This window comes from Papilio machaon, chromosome 8, assembly GCF_912999745.1.
Source record: "Papilio machaon chromosome 8, ilPapMach1.1, whole genome shotgun sequence".
Taxonomy (NCBI): Eukaryota; Metazoa; Arthropoda; class Insecta; order Lepidoptera; family Papilionidae; genus Papilio; species Papilio machaon.
This window is the reverse complement of record NC_059993.1, coordinates 915572-929296: the sequence shown is the minus strand read 5'-3', so window position 1 is coordinate 929296 and position 13725 is coordinate 915572. Positions and strand designations below refer to the sequence as shown.

The 13725-nt window shown below is 32.9% G+C and overlaps 1 protein-coding gene across 1 annotated transcript in view; it reads right to left on the bottom strand.

Annotated features, from left to right (window-relative positions):
- Positions 1-12396, bottom strand: part of LOC106716195 (centaurin-gamma-1A) — a 55407-nt gene extending 43011 nt beyond the window's left edge. The window contains exon 1 of the mRNA XM_045678978.1: positions 11798-12396. Coding sequence (XP_045534934.1) covers positions 11798-11954 — 157 coding nt within the window. The 5' untranslated portion in view covers positions 11955-12396. The remainder of the gene's footprint in view (positions 1-11797) is intronic.
- Positions 12397-13725: the final 1329 nt, after the last annotated feature.

The window sequence follows — 13725 nt, the reverse complement described above, 5'->3', positions numbered from 1 at the left end:
TTTGAAATTTACTTTACAGCAATATTGTAAATATCAAAACCGTGGCTTTTAATAACTTTTTGCATCACACAACTTGCAAAAGATCGATTTAAGATACTGTGGAATCTGTACCTACTTCTTTTCTTAAATGAATATATAAATGTTGTTTGGATATTTATAAGCGCCGTTTATAAATTAAAATCAGACGACCTATTGATTTTATTAAATACTGTACCTGCTTTAAAAGTCAAGTCAATGTCGTACGTTGCATGACTCCGTGACTCATTTATTTTTTTAAATCGAATAGCAATCTGCACGACGCAATTGTACATAGATAAGCTAAGTGCGGGTTTACACTGCTGTAACACATGTAATAAAACATATTTATATCTCTATTTTTTCTAAGCAAATGAGAAGGATGACAACATTTTTTATACTTGTGTGTTGACAGTTAAAGTGTACAGTAATTTGAATTGTTTTTATAGTTGTTATCGTAACTATGTTTAGTGGAATATTCGTTCACGTGCGTTTTTCTTTGAACAAATCGTTTATTAAAATCTAGACAGACAGAAAAATACTATTAATATGAAATAACTAGTTCTACCTTATCAAGAAAGACATATAAGAAATCAATGAAGACATATGCTACAGAGAAAAAAAAATGCATTTAAAATAGACTTAAAAATGAAAGACATTTAAATTGTAAATTCAATTTGCGGAAACAAAATAAAACGTATACGAATGTGGATTTAAAATTCAATTATGCTGTGAACACGTCCGCGATGGCAACACTAGGAAGATGTACTGAATGCTGTATTTACATACGACCACACGAACTCATTAATGAAATGCACACTGACCGTGTGCAAACTGAATCGTAACTGAGTCCTTTATCAAACTGAGTAATTTAAAATTCAATCTTACTTATCTTACTAATATTATAAACTAGCTTTAACCCGCGACTCCGTCCGCGCGGAATAAAAAATAGAAAACGGGGTAAAAATTATCCTATGTCCGTTTCCTGGTTATAAATAGTGTAACTAACACGACTTTCTTTTATATGTATAGATGCGAATGTTTAGATGGATGGTTGTTTGTTAGAAGGTATCTGCAGAACGGCTTAACAAATACAGATGAAGCTATAGATGTAGAACGTAGTCTGGAAGATCAAATAGGCTACTTATTATGTTTTTTTTTTAATTCCCTGCGGACGTAGATTCAGCGACAGCTATTTCATTTAATTATCACCGGAAATCTGACAGTTATAGTAGTTATATTACAGTCCAGTACAGATCACTAGGAAAATCGACAGAATTAATAGGAATAAATACACGTCAAGTACGTGACATACAGAACATAGAATGTTTTTAAGGTATTCATATATTTTATTATTTATTTCTGAAGTATAGAACTTGTATGACTTGAACAAAAATATTCAAAGATTTAAAACCAGATGTAAATCTGCGCTCGCGTGACAGTACAATAACATAAGTACATTTACATAAGCAGAAAAGGCAGTGTAACAAGTCAATGTACCTCGTAATCGCTGCTCTAGCCGGTCTATTAGGTCAGCTATTCTGTTGCATAGAATTACATCAGGCACGGCCTTACTCAAAGACGTATTGTCGTGTCGAATCAGGTGATTGTTTTGAACTGACCTTTTGCAAATCTTTTTATTATTCATCCACAGGAATTTAGATGATCAATATGTACGATAGTGATATTTATGAAAAATAACGAAGCTAGTGGAATGAATTAAAAAAATACTAAAGCAGCTATTACACGACTAAGTCGAGATCTAAAAAGACTGCAGAGCTAAGAAGAAAGGGTCTCAAATTTAATTTTCATATTGTTTTAGATAAAACGTGAAAGCACAAAGAATTACTTAATTAGTAAGCAAGGTTTTCTGATAATTAAGTTTTCCTTTGTAACGTGAAGATAGCTGCAAGAAGTCTGTAGTCTGTAAGCACGAGTTATGTTTGTGACGTAATTGTACTTTGCCTACAAAGTGAGAAGCTCGGAGTGAAATTCTGAAAAAGTTATTTACAACCATACTCAGAATTTCTCAGAAAAATAAAATTGTTTTACCTAGATTACGTTGCGTTCTCATCAAGACAAAAGCACCTTATTTTTGTCTTTTAAATTAAAAAAAATGTGTGTAAATGATAGGTTGGACTAACAATAAAGTACGCTACCCATTGTTATAAGTCTATATTGACCCGATTTAGCAAAATATTTATATACATATAAAAGTAAGGCTTAAATAAATTGTACAGCGAACTCTATATTGTAGGTATCCTAATAAAATAACCTTCCTACAACATAAACAAACCATCCGAAACAACTTTAGTCTCGTTTATTTCCAACAAGCTCACCTTACTACGAATCTACGTTTATAAATAACATGTCGCTCCCAATTGACCCCCGAAAACTGATCCCGGGAGTGTGATCCCGAAGGAGAGTGAAGCCGACCGCAATACATCCTGCGAAACCTTTTCAATAACATAAGCTTATCCCCGTGACCTCCGATAAATTGTTGGAACTTCAAACGATTTGTTGCTGTAATAATTCATAAGAAATAGCGGACGCGATTTTACGACTGTCATATGATTTTTTTATACTTCATCTACGTAAAGACTAGTATATTTAACTTTAATATTCACAAGAAATAATGCAAGAGATGTAAAAAAACTTTTTCGTCGCAACATTTTAAAGGTATACTTAATCTTTAATTCGTTCAAATAAACGTTAAGTACTTATTCATTTCGAAACATTTATGTATAATGTAGTTCTGCCTTTGTCTACTCAAGAGATTTCAACAGAATCCTAATGAGTTTTCACTGCTAAAACCTGTGCATAAACATATCTTGGTCTATTTAATGCAAGAAATATGTTTCTGACTTAAGAAGACGGTAAGTTGCAATAAATCGCTATCACTCAACACTTGCAACGCTAACACTGGGCAAACATTAAATGAATTTATTATGACCGGAGAGCCGCACGAAACTTTCGCAATTTTCGTCGGAGCTCACGTAATAGGCGCGTTCATAGCTAGGAAATATCATGGACGTGCTCTTTATAGATATTTTTATGTTCAACGGTTGTTAAAGGCTACGGAAACTTATTACTGTAACGAGTACCGCTATAGCTGTAAAGATTTCATTCCATCTGATGGAATGAGTTTTATTATTTTACGGTAACATGATATCTTTTAAAATGGCTATGATAAATTGCAGAGCTACGATTGCGCTAGATGGTATAATAGCCTTATTACTTACTTTGAAACGAGAGAGGTGTGTCAGAACCGCGCCAAACGGAAGTCCTGGGTTATGTGTTGTTGCTGCATTACTTTGAATGATGTAAACAGAAGAGCGTCGGTAGCTCAGGGGTTAAGCACTTGATTTGTAACCTGCAGGTCCTGGGTTCGAATTCCGCCATGTACCAATGTGTTTTTCGATTAACATATGTACATTTATCCGACATTCTTACGGTGTAGGAAAACGTCGTGAAATTCAATGATATGTGTGAAGTCAACCATCCGCACTCTGCCAGCGTGGTTGACTATAGCCTAGTCACCTCTAACTGAGGGTAGGCTCCGACCCCTCAGGGGACGTATAGTAAGCTGATGATGATGTAAACAGGACATACTCAATAATTATAGGATTTTATAAGTCTAATTTCTGGTATGTGTATGATAAATATGGTTCGGAACTGATTTTAGTTTATCAAGACTTTAGACCTAATAAACGCATTTTTATTTAAGACACATGTTAAATACATCAGACATATTGGTACAAAAAAATCATGATATTTATTCTCACCATGTTTAATAAAAATCCAAATATAGTATCAAGATGGTGGGGGATTTTAAATATGTATCACTTGACTCGATGACTTTTTTGCAGAAGGTTAAAGCGGTTAATTGTGTCCGTCCGAAATTCGCGATGTTACTTATAAATAGCCGTGAATCAGACGAATATAAAACGAGCCACTTCAAATACAGTGAATAAGTTTAATTGTGAACATGTGTTTGATGAAACTGTAAGTTATGAAATCCTGGTACCTCAGTCAATGGACAAATAAAATAATGAATACAAATTATAAAACAAAGACCAAGGATTTCTTTTTAAATTAGGAAATTATTGTTCTACCAGTTAGTACATAATTGAGAGAACATTGTCATTAAATTGTATAGAAACGTGTAAAATCTTAAAAGAATTTGAAAATTCCTTATGAATTTCTAAACAATTAATAAGATTTCCAAACTAATGTGAATAATCGATTTTCTAAAATCGATATTTGAACTCGTCAGATATTATTTATGCTCCATCAGTAATCATTAACGTTTAATTAATAGATGTTGTTTCTTTCGTACGTCATGTGTTACGAATGCCCTGCATCCAATTGCCGCTCATGACTGGGTCACTTCAGTGGCCATGTAAATAGGCCACCGATTACCAACCTATTGAATTAATTAACGCACTATTGAAGACACATTAGATCAAAATTACAAATCTCTTAGTCTTTAAGCTCTTAGCTCAAAGCTCTTAGTCTAAACTAATAATATAAAGAGAAAAGATTTGATTGATTGCTTGTTTGCATTGTATTGCCTCTGAAACTACTGAAACGATTTAAAAAAAATGTTTCACTGTTTGAATGTTACACTATCCCCGTGTATCATAGACTATGCTTATTACTAGATTTTTTTCAATTCCGCGAGGACGAAGTCACGGGCAACTGATAGTGTGTAGTAAAGTATTATGCCTTACTTTGGGGTTATTTTTCATTGTACCAAGGGAAGTATTAAGAAAATTATTACTTAATGTAGCCAAAACCTGTAAAATGAAAGTTATTCATATTATAATAGGCTTCATATAATATCAATGTGCATCTGGATTAACTGCTTGGAGGCAGTCCAACAAGGTATTGTGCGGGCATGCAGTAGGCGGGTTGACTAGGTCATGGATCTAGGTTAGGTTAGCTCTCATATGATTTAGTAAATTGATAGTGTTCTTACGTTAAATTTTACTTACGAAAAGTTTCAAAAATTCTTTTTTTTTTCTTAGAGCTGTAATCTCAGTGTTTTTTTTTTTAAGATACGGAGTATTATCACCCGTTATTTCTATTTTTCAAATTTAGAATACAAATTTTAGAACTATGCGGAAATAAAAATAATTTACAAATTTATAATAACAATAAATATCAGTATTTCTAAATAATGAACGGTATAGGAATGCTTTTTTAACAGCCATTAAAGCGATGGAATAAACAAGCATTCAGCCACCAGCCTGAATCGATAACATTGTAAAAATAAACCGCGCACGCTTCACCTCCGTTATTCGAGATCGATTCGAGTGGCCAATAAAAAATATTTAATGTTCGCTATTAAAAAAAAACTGTTTTTAAAAATAGAACGCCACGATAACGTCGCGACGTTGGAATAGTTAGAGACCACGTGACTTGCTTTAGGAATTTAGAAGTCATGAATATAATTTAGCTTTATAAGAAGCTACTTTAATGTGAATTTCAATGCAAAAAACTGTAATTTCTTTATTTATGATATGAGAGTTTGTTAAATCAACTTTAAGACTAGTATAGTGTAGGTACTACAGAAAAAATTGTATAAGTCTTAGAGGAAATTTAAAAAATTTCCAACAGTGTAAAAAACGAAGACTAACCTAACCTTACTTAATATATTTTTTTCTGTAATTATCTTTTAAGGTGTTCAGAAACCTGTTTCAAAAAAAACATTGTGGAATTTGAATGAATAATAACCGTCTTTTTAATTAATGAGAAAACTGTAAGTTAAATGTGGTCAAGTGCTATAATTTACAATCATTTAAACGAAATGAACTTGGATAAGGGTGAGATTAAACTATTCAATTTCCTTGTACAGTCAAATTACTTAATTGATTTTTATAAACGACCTTTAGAAACCACCCTAATTAGGGCTGTACGAAACAATCTTAACAAAACACGCGTAGCCTTAAGTGTACTTGAGAATAAGAGGTATTGTTATACTGGTCATTTGACGAGGGAAGTAAGATTATCCAGTTTACAATGAAACGTGATTAATTACAAATAATCAGGAATGATAGTTCTAGTTACGTTGGTCAATTGTAACGTAAAATGTGACATTTGAGTCAGGCACGCGACAAACCAGGTGCATTAGGGGGCAATTAAAAAAATGTTTATACGGTTGCGAGGGCGCTTGACCGTTTTTTACGATACGATTACAACGGAGTCCTGCCCATTTATAGTCTGCAGCAGTCAATCATCGTACTTGCTCATACATATTCAATGTAACAGAAACAGAATCTGAATATAATTAAATTGTAAAAGTTGGTAGCGCTTGAATAATTACTTGTACTCGTAAACTAGCTGTCGACTCTGTACGCGCGGAATAAAATAAAACATAATAAGTAACCTATGTGTTCTTACAGACTATGATCTATATCTATGCCAAATTACATCGAGATCCATTAAGCCGTTCTGGAAATACCTTCAAACATCCATCCATCCATTTAAACATTCGCATTTACTCGTATATTATTAGTACGATTAAAAAATAAAAACTGTCTAACTAAAAGGCTCAATTGATATGACACTTGTGAAAATCGATGAAGCCGTTTCAGCGAAAAAAAATTAATAAAAATAACCATAAGTTTTTATCCCTCCGATTCTCTTTGAAAAATATAGAGATAACAATATGTTTGAATATAAGTTATTCATTATAATATATCTCATTATTTCGTAGTAAGGGAATATTAGTAAGTGCATTTTAACTGAAGCAAGCGAACGCTTTGTCTCGTGAAAGCGACTCTTTATGGGTCACACGTGTTACTTGCATAGTTTATTATTTCACATTTTAAATATTTATCCCCGTCCCGGCAACCATTGTTCCCATAGGAAATTTTCATAAGAAACTCTTGTACACTTTACGATATAAATATGATATACTAGCTGTCGCCCACAACTCCGTCCGCGCGGAATTAAACGCGGAAAAAAACTTAATAACCAATGTTTTGTTCCACACTATGTTCTGTATCCGTGGAAAATTTCATCCAGATACGAGTGATGCGTTCTTAATAAGTGAAAAAATATTTCGAACAAAATGTCTCTATCCGATGACAGTTGTAGGACAATTGTTACTGCTAAAATCCACAGATAACCTAAAATAAGAATGTTGTCTTTAGATGACAGATTTAAAATATAAAATAATTATTTATGTTATAGTTAAGCATGTATTTATTTATCTCATACTATAACTATGTTGAATATATAATGTGTTCAAGAACAAATACCAAATTATATGTTTGTTTAAACATAACAATAGTAAATCGGAACGCATTAACATAACTATGACTATCTGTAAGACACGTACACACATTAGTATACAAGTATGTATTTATCTAAACACATTTTGTCGGTCTATTTGATGTTGACTATATCATTAGCCAATTGATATCAAACATATTCACGACATTCTACGACACAATGGTAACTAAGAAGTAGGTAATTTTTACTGTTAGCTGTAACCACAGATTACAAAAAGTTGTAAAAGTTATTGGTCAGTAGTAAAACATGACAATAGAGAAAGAAAATTTTGTTTAAATTCAGTCGAGAATTTTCTACTTGAAATAAATTTAATAAGTAGTCCTCCTAGTCCTTTAATCTCTGTTTAATCTTACTAACATTATAAATGCGAAAATGTAGATGGATGGATGAATGCTTGTTTGATCTCTGGAACAGCTCAACGGATCTTGATGAAATTTGGCACAAATGTAGAGCTTAGTCTGAATGACACATAGGTTACTTATCAAGTTATTTTTTAATTCCGCGCGGACTGAGTCGCAGGCGATAGCTAGTAAATATTACCTCAAATTAATTTATCAAGAAACTCTGTTAACTGTAACACTACAAATACATATTTTGTAATGTTATTTAGTAATATTTTTGTAAATAAAAAATGATATTAACAACAATTCTCGTATATTGCAGGAGCACACTATGAATTATGTATCAATCACTAAGATTTCTAATAACTAGCACTTGTAATAGAGATTTAATCGCTTCCATGAAACTAATCGATTTTCACTTGTAACTTATTCACTAGCGACTTCAATAAAATACGTTGACATAGATAATAAAAAAATGTATATAAAATGTCTTTATTGACAAGTTTCTTGTATATATTTGTTATTTTGCTAATTTAATTTTGCTATTTATTAATATAGGCGATTACTGATATGATATGAAAAGCAAACGTTCAATGCATATATTTGGCGTATGTATAACCAATCTTACTAATAGTCTGGAAGATCACATAGGCTACTAAATAAGTCTTTTTTTAAATCCCGCATGGACGTAGTTGAGGGCGACAGCTAGTATGTAAATAAAGGAACATTCTTTACGCGTAAGCGTATCACATGATTAGCGTTTTTGACGTAATAGTATGGATTTTTATATGAATTTCTCTACAACCTAATTGTTATTTAATAAAACATTTTCTCTTTATTACAATAATACTATGCATTTTAAATATATCAAATAACCTAATCCACTTTTTGAACAAGATTATACAAAATACACACGTAACAATTTGATTTTTTCTTCATTGGTAGAGTAAAACATAAAATTAACGAACGAAATGATAAAACTCGTTCATATCATTATCAAGTCGATAATCAATTACTTCGGACACGAGTTGGAGGCCGACAAAAACCAAAACTGTATAGTGCCATTCAAACTTTAAGGAGGCTCGTAATTTCGGATGAGCCGCTACACTAAACAAAATTTTAAGTATCGGCTGTGCGAAATCGTATTTGGGGGCGTAAAAGGGAGGTAAATGCATGCAGTAGGCCAAGGTCTTGCGAAGACATAACCTTGTAAATAACGAGCCGGTATAATGTTTGAATCTTATAATACAAAAACATTGACTGGTATTGCCATTACAGTGTTTATACGTTGACGTAATTCGTTTACATCTCCTTTATAGGGCAACAAGACTTCAATATAAATTCGTTTTATAAAACAAAGTCTTTCTCAATTTGATGTTCGTAAACTACCAAACTATAAATTCGGTTTCCACCAATACACAAATTTATAAAAAAGTCAAGATATAAAATACTTTAAGATTTTGTGGAAATTGCTTAAAATGAGACTATGATTAATGTAAAAAAATATATAATGATAAAATTACATCACTGTAAATGTTGTCAATTTAGTTAAATTATAATAATTTGAATTATAAAGATATATGCTTAGAAAATAATACTATTCATTATGCAAAAGTACCTTGGTTTAAACATAGCAACACTAGCTTTTGCCCGCGATTTGTTCGCGCGAAATTAACAAAAAATTTTTAAGTAGTCTATGTTTTTTTTTCAGATAGCGTTCTACATATATACCAAATTTATTTAAAATCCTTTTAACCACTTCATTTTATTGTAACAAACATCTAAGCAATTTTTAATAGTATGAAGTATGGTAGTAAATTTTAATTATATGAAGTCTTAGTAATACAATTATTGCGTCATAATGTAATGCACCAGACTATGAACTAGAACATCGTATGATAAGAAATTTGTTGTAATTATTCTGAGGCATTGATCGAAAGAGGATCAATATTATCGTATCCTACTTTCTCAATAGGTAATACTATTTTTCGGTTTAAACTTAAACTTTTTAATGAAGATTACATAATTGAAGAAAACTTACTTTAGCGTTGAATTTTCTTTCTAAATTTTCCTACGTGGTTTAAGTTAAACCAGTATTTATGTATTTTGTTTCAGGTCAATTTACTTAAATAGTTTCTGAATTTAATGGAAACTGTAGCCGCTTATTTACTTTAAACGAACTTAGTCCCTGACGAATTGACGCAATTTAAAACTATGTCGTCTTTAGATTATTAAAAATGCATTACTAGTCCAGTCATTTTAGTAAGTTCACCTCGGAATTCGAGATACCCAGCTGTAAGTCTGTAAATACTTGTATATTGACACCCTAAAAGTTGTCTCAAAACCTACATATGGTAGGGTGTAAGCAACCATTAAATTTCAAGGTCAAAGGTCCCAAAAATCGGTTTCTCGCGCTTTCTTTGGAAATATCTCATTTCCTATGGGTTTTTTGCTATTTGTATTTCTTATCAATATTGTAGAATACAAAATTCTCTACAAGTTTTGTTTAAAAAAAAATTTTATACGGTGAATCGTTTTCGAGATAGAGGGCGGAGAGCGCGCGGTCACAGCATCACTTCAGCCTCCGGTCGAAAAGCGCCATATACTTGTTGAACTATCGCTAAATCAATGATTATAAATATTTGTCAATTTTTTATCAACTATTATATTATACTTTATCATTTTTTTCCTAACTTATCCACTTTTTATTCAGTATTAATTTATTTAACAACACTTACCTGCCCATGTAATTGCAGAATTGTTAATGAAAATATAGGAATTATATTTGAATTTTAGCCTACTTAATATTAATATCTTCTTACATGATGAAAAAAACAAATAAATTATGAATTAATCTTTTTATTAAAAATATCATTGAATACATTAATTTTTATTGAAAGTAAAAAAAATAAATTAAGGGTACAAAAACTACAATTTATAATTTTAATCATCTTCTTCCTCTTCATCGTCGTCTTCTGGCTGCTGGTAAATTTCAAACTGGTCTTCATTATCGTCTTCAACGACATTTGTCTCAAGTTCTTCCATGATTTCTGGGTTAAAGGTTCCATCTTCGTTAATGTCGCTCTGATATCGTAGAACATTGAGACAAGCTTGCCCATTACCAAGTTACCAAGTTAAAGAGCATTGCAAGCCCGCTTTCTTGCATCCGCATCGCGAACCACAACCACTCTTGCAGTTGCAGAAAATTGTATTTAGCAAATCTTCTGGAGCAGGTGGTAAAATTGTCATGATAGGCTCGAGAAAATCTTTTCGTATTGCCCAACCCCATATCTGGGGTTCCAAATCATGTCCTAACCAAGTTTGAACTTAATAATATACACGGTTGAAATGTTGATGAGCAGCTGCACTTGTTGGTGGAATATTTGAAAGCTGCACAGGTTTATTAAGTTTTGTTGACTTGACGTAATGCATGTAACGAAGATGATCGAGACTTTTCACAGATTTCGGAACATTATAGACTGCCAATAAGGTTTGACTTCCACTCTGTAATAATTTCTGGGCCGAACAATTTTCTTCCTTAAATGCTGCAGCTAGTTCATCCAAATTTGTTAGTAATTAATTAATTTGACAAATATTTATAATAATTGATTTAATGATAGTTCATCAACTATGTGGCGCGTATTCGACCGGAGGATGAAGTGATGCTGTGACCGCGCGCTCTCCGCCCTCTATCTCGAAAACGATTCACCGTATAAAATTTTTTTTTAAACAAAACTTGTAGAGAATTTTGTATTCTACAATATTGATAAGAAATACAAATAGCAAAAAACCCATAGGAAATGAGATATTTCCAAAGAAAGCGCGAGAAACCGATTTTTGGGACCTTTGACCTTGAAATTTAATAGTTGCTTACACCCTACCATATGTAGGTTTTGAGACAACATTTAGGGTGTCAATATACAAGTATTTACAGACTTACAGCTGGGTATCTCGAATTCCGAGATTCTTACCTAATTTAAGCTTAAATGACTGGACTATACATGCGATTAGAATTAACATTATTTGAATTTGAAACAATAATCTAATCATTTCAAAACAATACGCAATAGATTGTATTTTTAACGAGTTTTCCATATTTGTAAAAATAATGAAATGAAAACCAATACACTACCACTCACCGGACTTCCGTTTCTCATTGACGAGCACCAGTGATTTAGTCCTCTTGACCCTCAGCGAGCGTCGCCGGATCGACCTCATGAGAGCTTCGGGCATGCGGGAGAAACGGGGGGAGTCCACCCGCTTCTCCGGCATAAAAAAGTTCTTCACAGCTAGCATTGTCGCAGTCCTTTGCCAATTAGAACATTGTCCCCAAACACAAAGTACTACAATTCCCACATCAAGACGTTTTCCAAAGTAATAAAAACAAGTTCTACTGATAACACTCGGAAACAAAGAGTAAATGTCGCACCTGTGGAAACTACACTGTTTAACATCAACAGCACAAGGTCACACGAATCTATAAAATTCGCGACACTGTGCACATTTTTGTGTCCAATTCCCAAGCCGTCGAAAACCAGATCTATTGTTTCCGATACATCACTATTCTAAACACGCGATCGCTATCCTGTCACCTCGCAAGGAACTGATCAATTTCCAGTTGCCGATATGGTCCGAAGCAAGTTCGGTTACTGCGTGCGCTCGCAACACATCCACCCACGGACGCGTCTGGCGAAGAACTGGCGAACTGGCGTAGATATCGCGTGCGGCGCAGTGACTCCACCTGGCGCAACGCAACGATACTAAGCCTGTTATCAGAATTTTCTGATGGCGAGCATTACCGCGAGGTCGAAGATTTACCGCTTTATTGACGATCGCTAACGAGGTTAGCACAATGATAATTGACCTATTATTTGCTGCAATGTAATTAAAAAATTGTTCCACAATGAAGTAATTCATGATCAGCTTAATTCAACTTAGTGTTTGTAAATCTTTTAAACACGATGTACGACTGAAGCTAAGTTTAAAAATTTCTCGCAGCCAAAGTAGTCGTATGAACTTCACGTTGAAATTAACCGCATCTCTGAAACGTGCTGAAGATTCATTCCATATGATGGAGCGGCATGTCACTGCCTGTTAATAAATTAATTTATGTGCGGAGTGCTTAGTTGCTGTCTACGCTGTAGCTTAATAACCTAACAAATTGCTGTAATTGCTTCGTTCCATTGAATTGAATCTGTTCAATTCAACAATGTTAATTAGGTGCGTGAAATATTGATAATATTACAGTACTTGCGCTACGTAATGATGTAGGTTTAATTCATTGAGGTTGATAAAGCGTAAACTGCTTTAAAAATAAAATGATAATACTTCTTCATATAATATATTAATCTTCAAAAAAGTTGACAAGTCATGAGCATTTCCTTACATAAGACTAGCAAAATTGTCCGCCGTATGATATTTAACGCTTTCTCTATAATGTTTAAGCATTTAGCAATAAGTTGGTAGGTACCTACTGTTGCAACACGAAGTTTACGACTACTAGAAACCTAAACTATGTAGTCTAGAACAAGATATTAAAAATGTTAGGCAAGACGGACAAACAAGTCCTTATTTGTAATAAAAAAAATACTGGAAATTAGAGAGTTGGAATTTAATTTTTGAAATAACCTTATTTATTTTTATTCGCAGAATTATACAGATATAAAGCCTAAAGCGCTGTAGCGCTACATTTTACAACAATAACAAGAATCGTGCAAATTCTTATCATAGATCGCAACTTCAAGCACGATACTGCGACTGGCATTACACTGACCAGTCAAATGAGACCCGTCTCCCAGTCATAATACAAACTTAAAAAAGAACTCGGTAATACAATCAATACCATCTTCACGGGTCAAGATATATTAAACGAAGTATACTTCTTAGCATTTCCGTGTATTTATGCATCAATTTAAATCCAGTCTGCTCAGATATTATTCTATTAACTATACAAATTTTAAATAACAGAGCGATAACATGCCACTCACAGTATAAACGAAGTCAATTGTGAAAAATATAGAATTTACGAAACATAATTAAGAAGAAACACTCCGTTGGAATGCGCTCG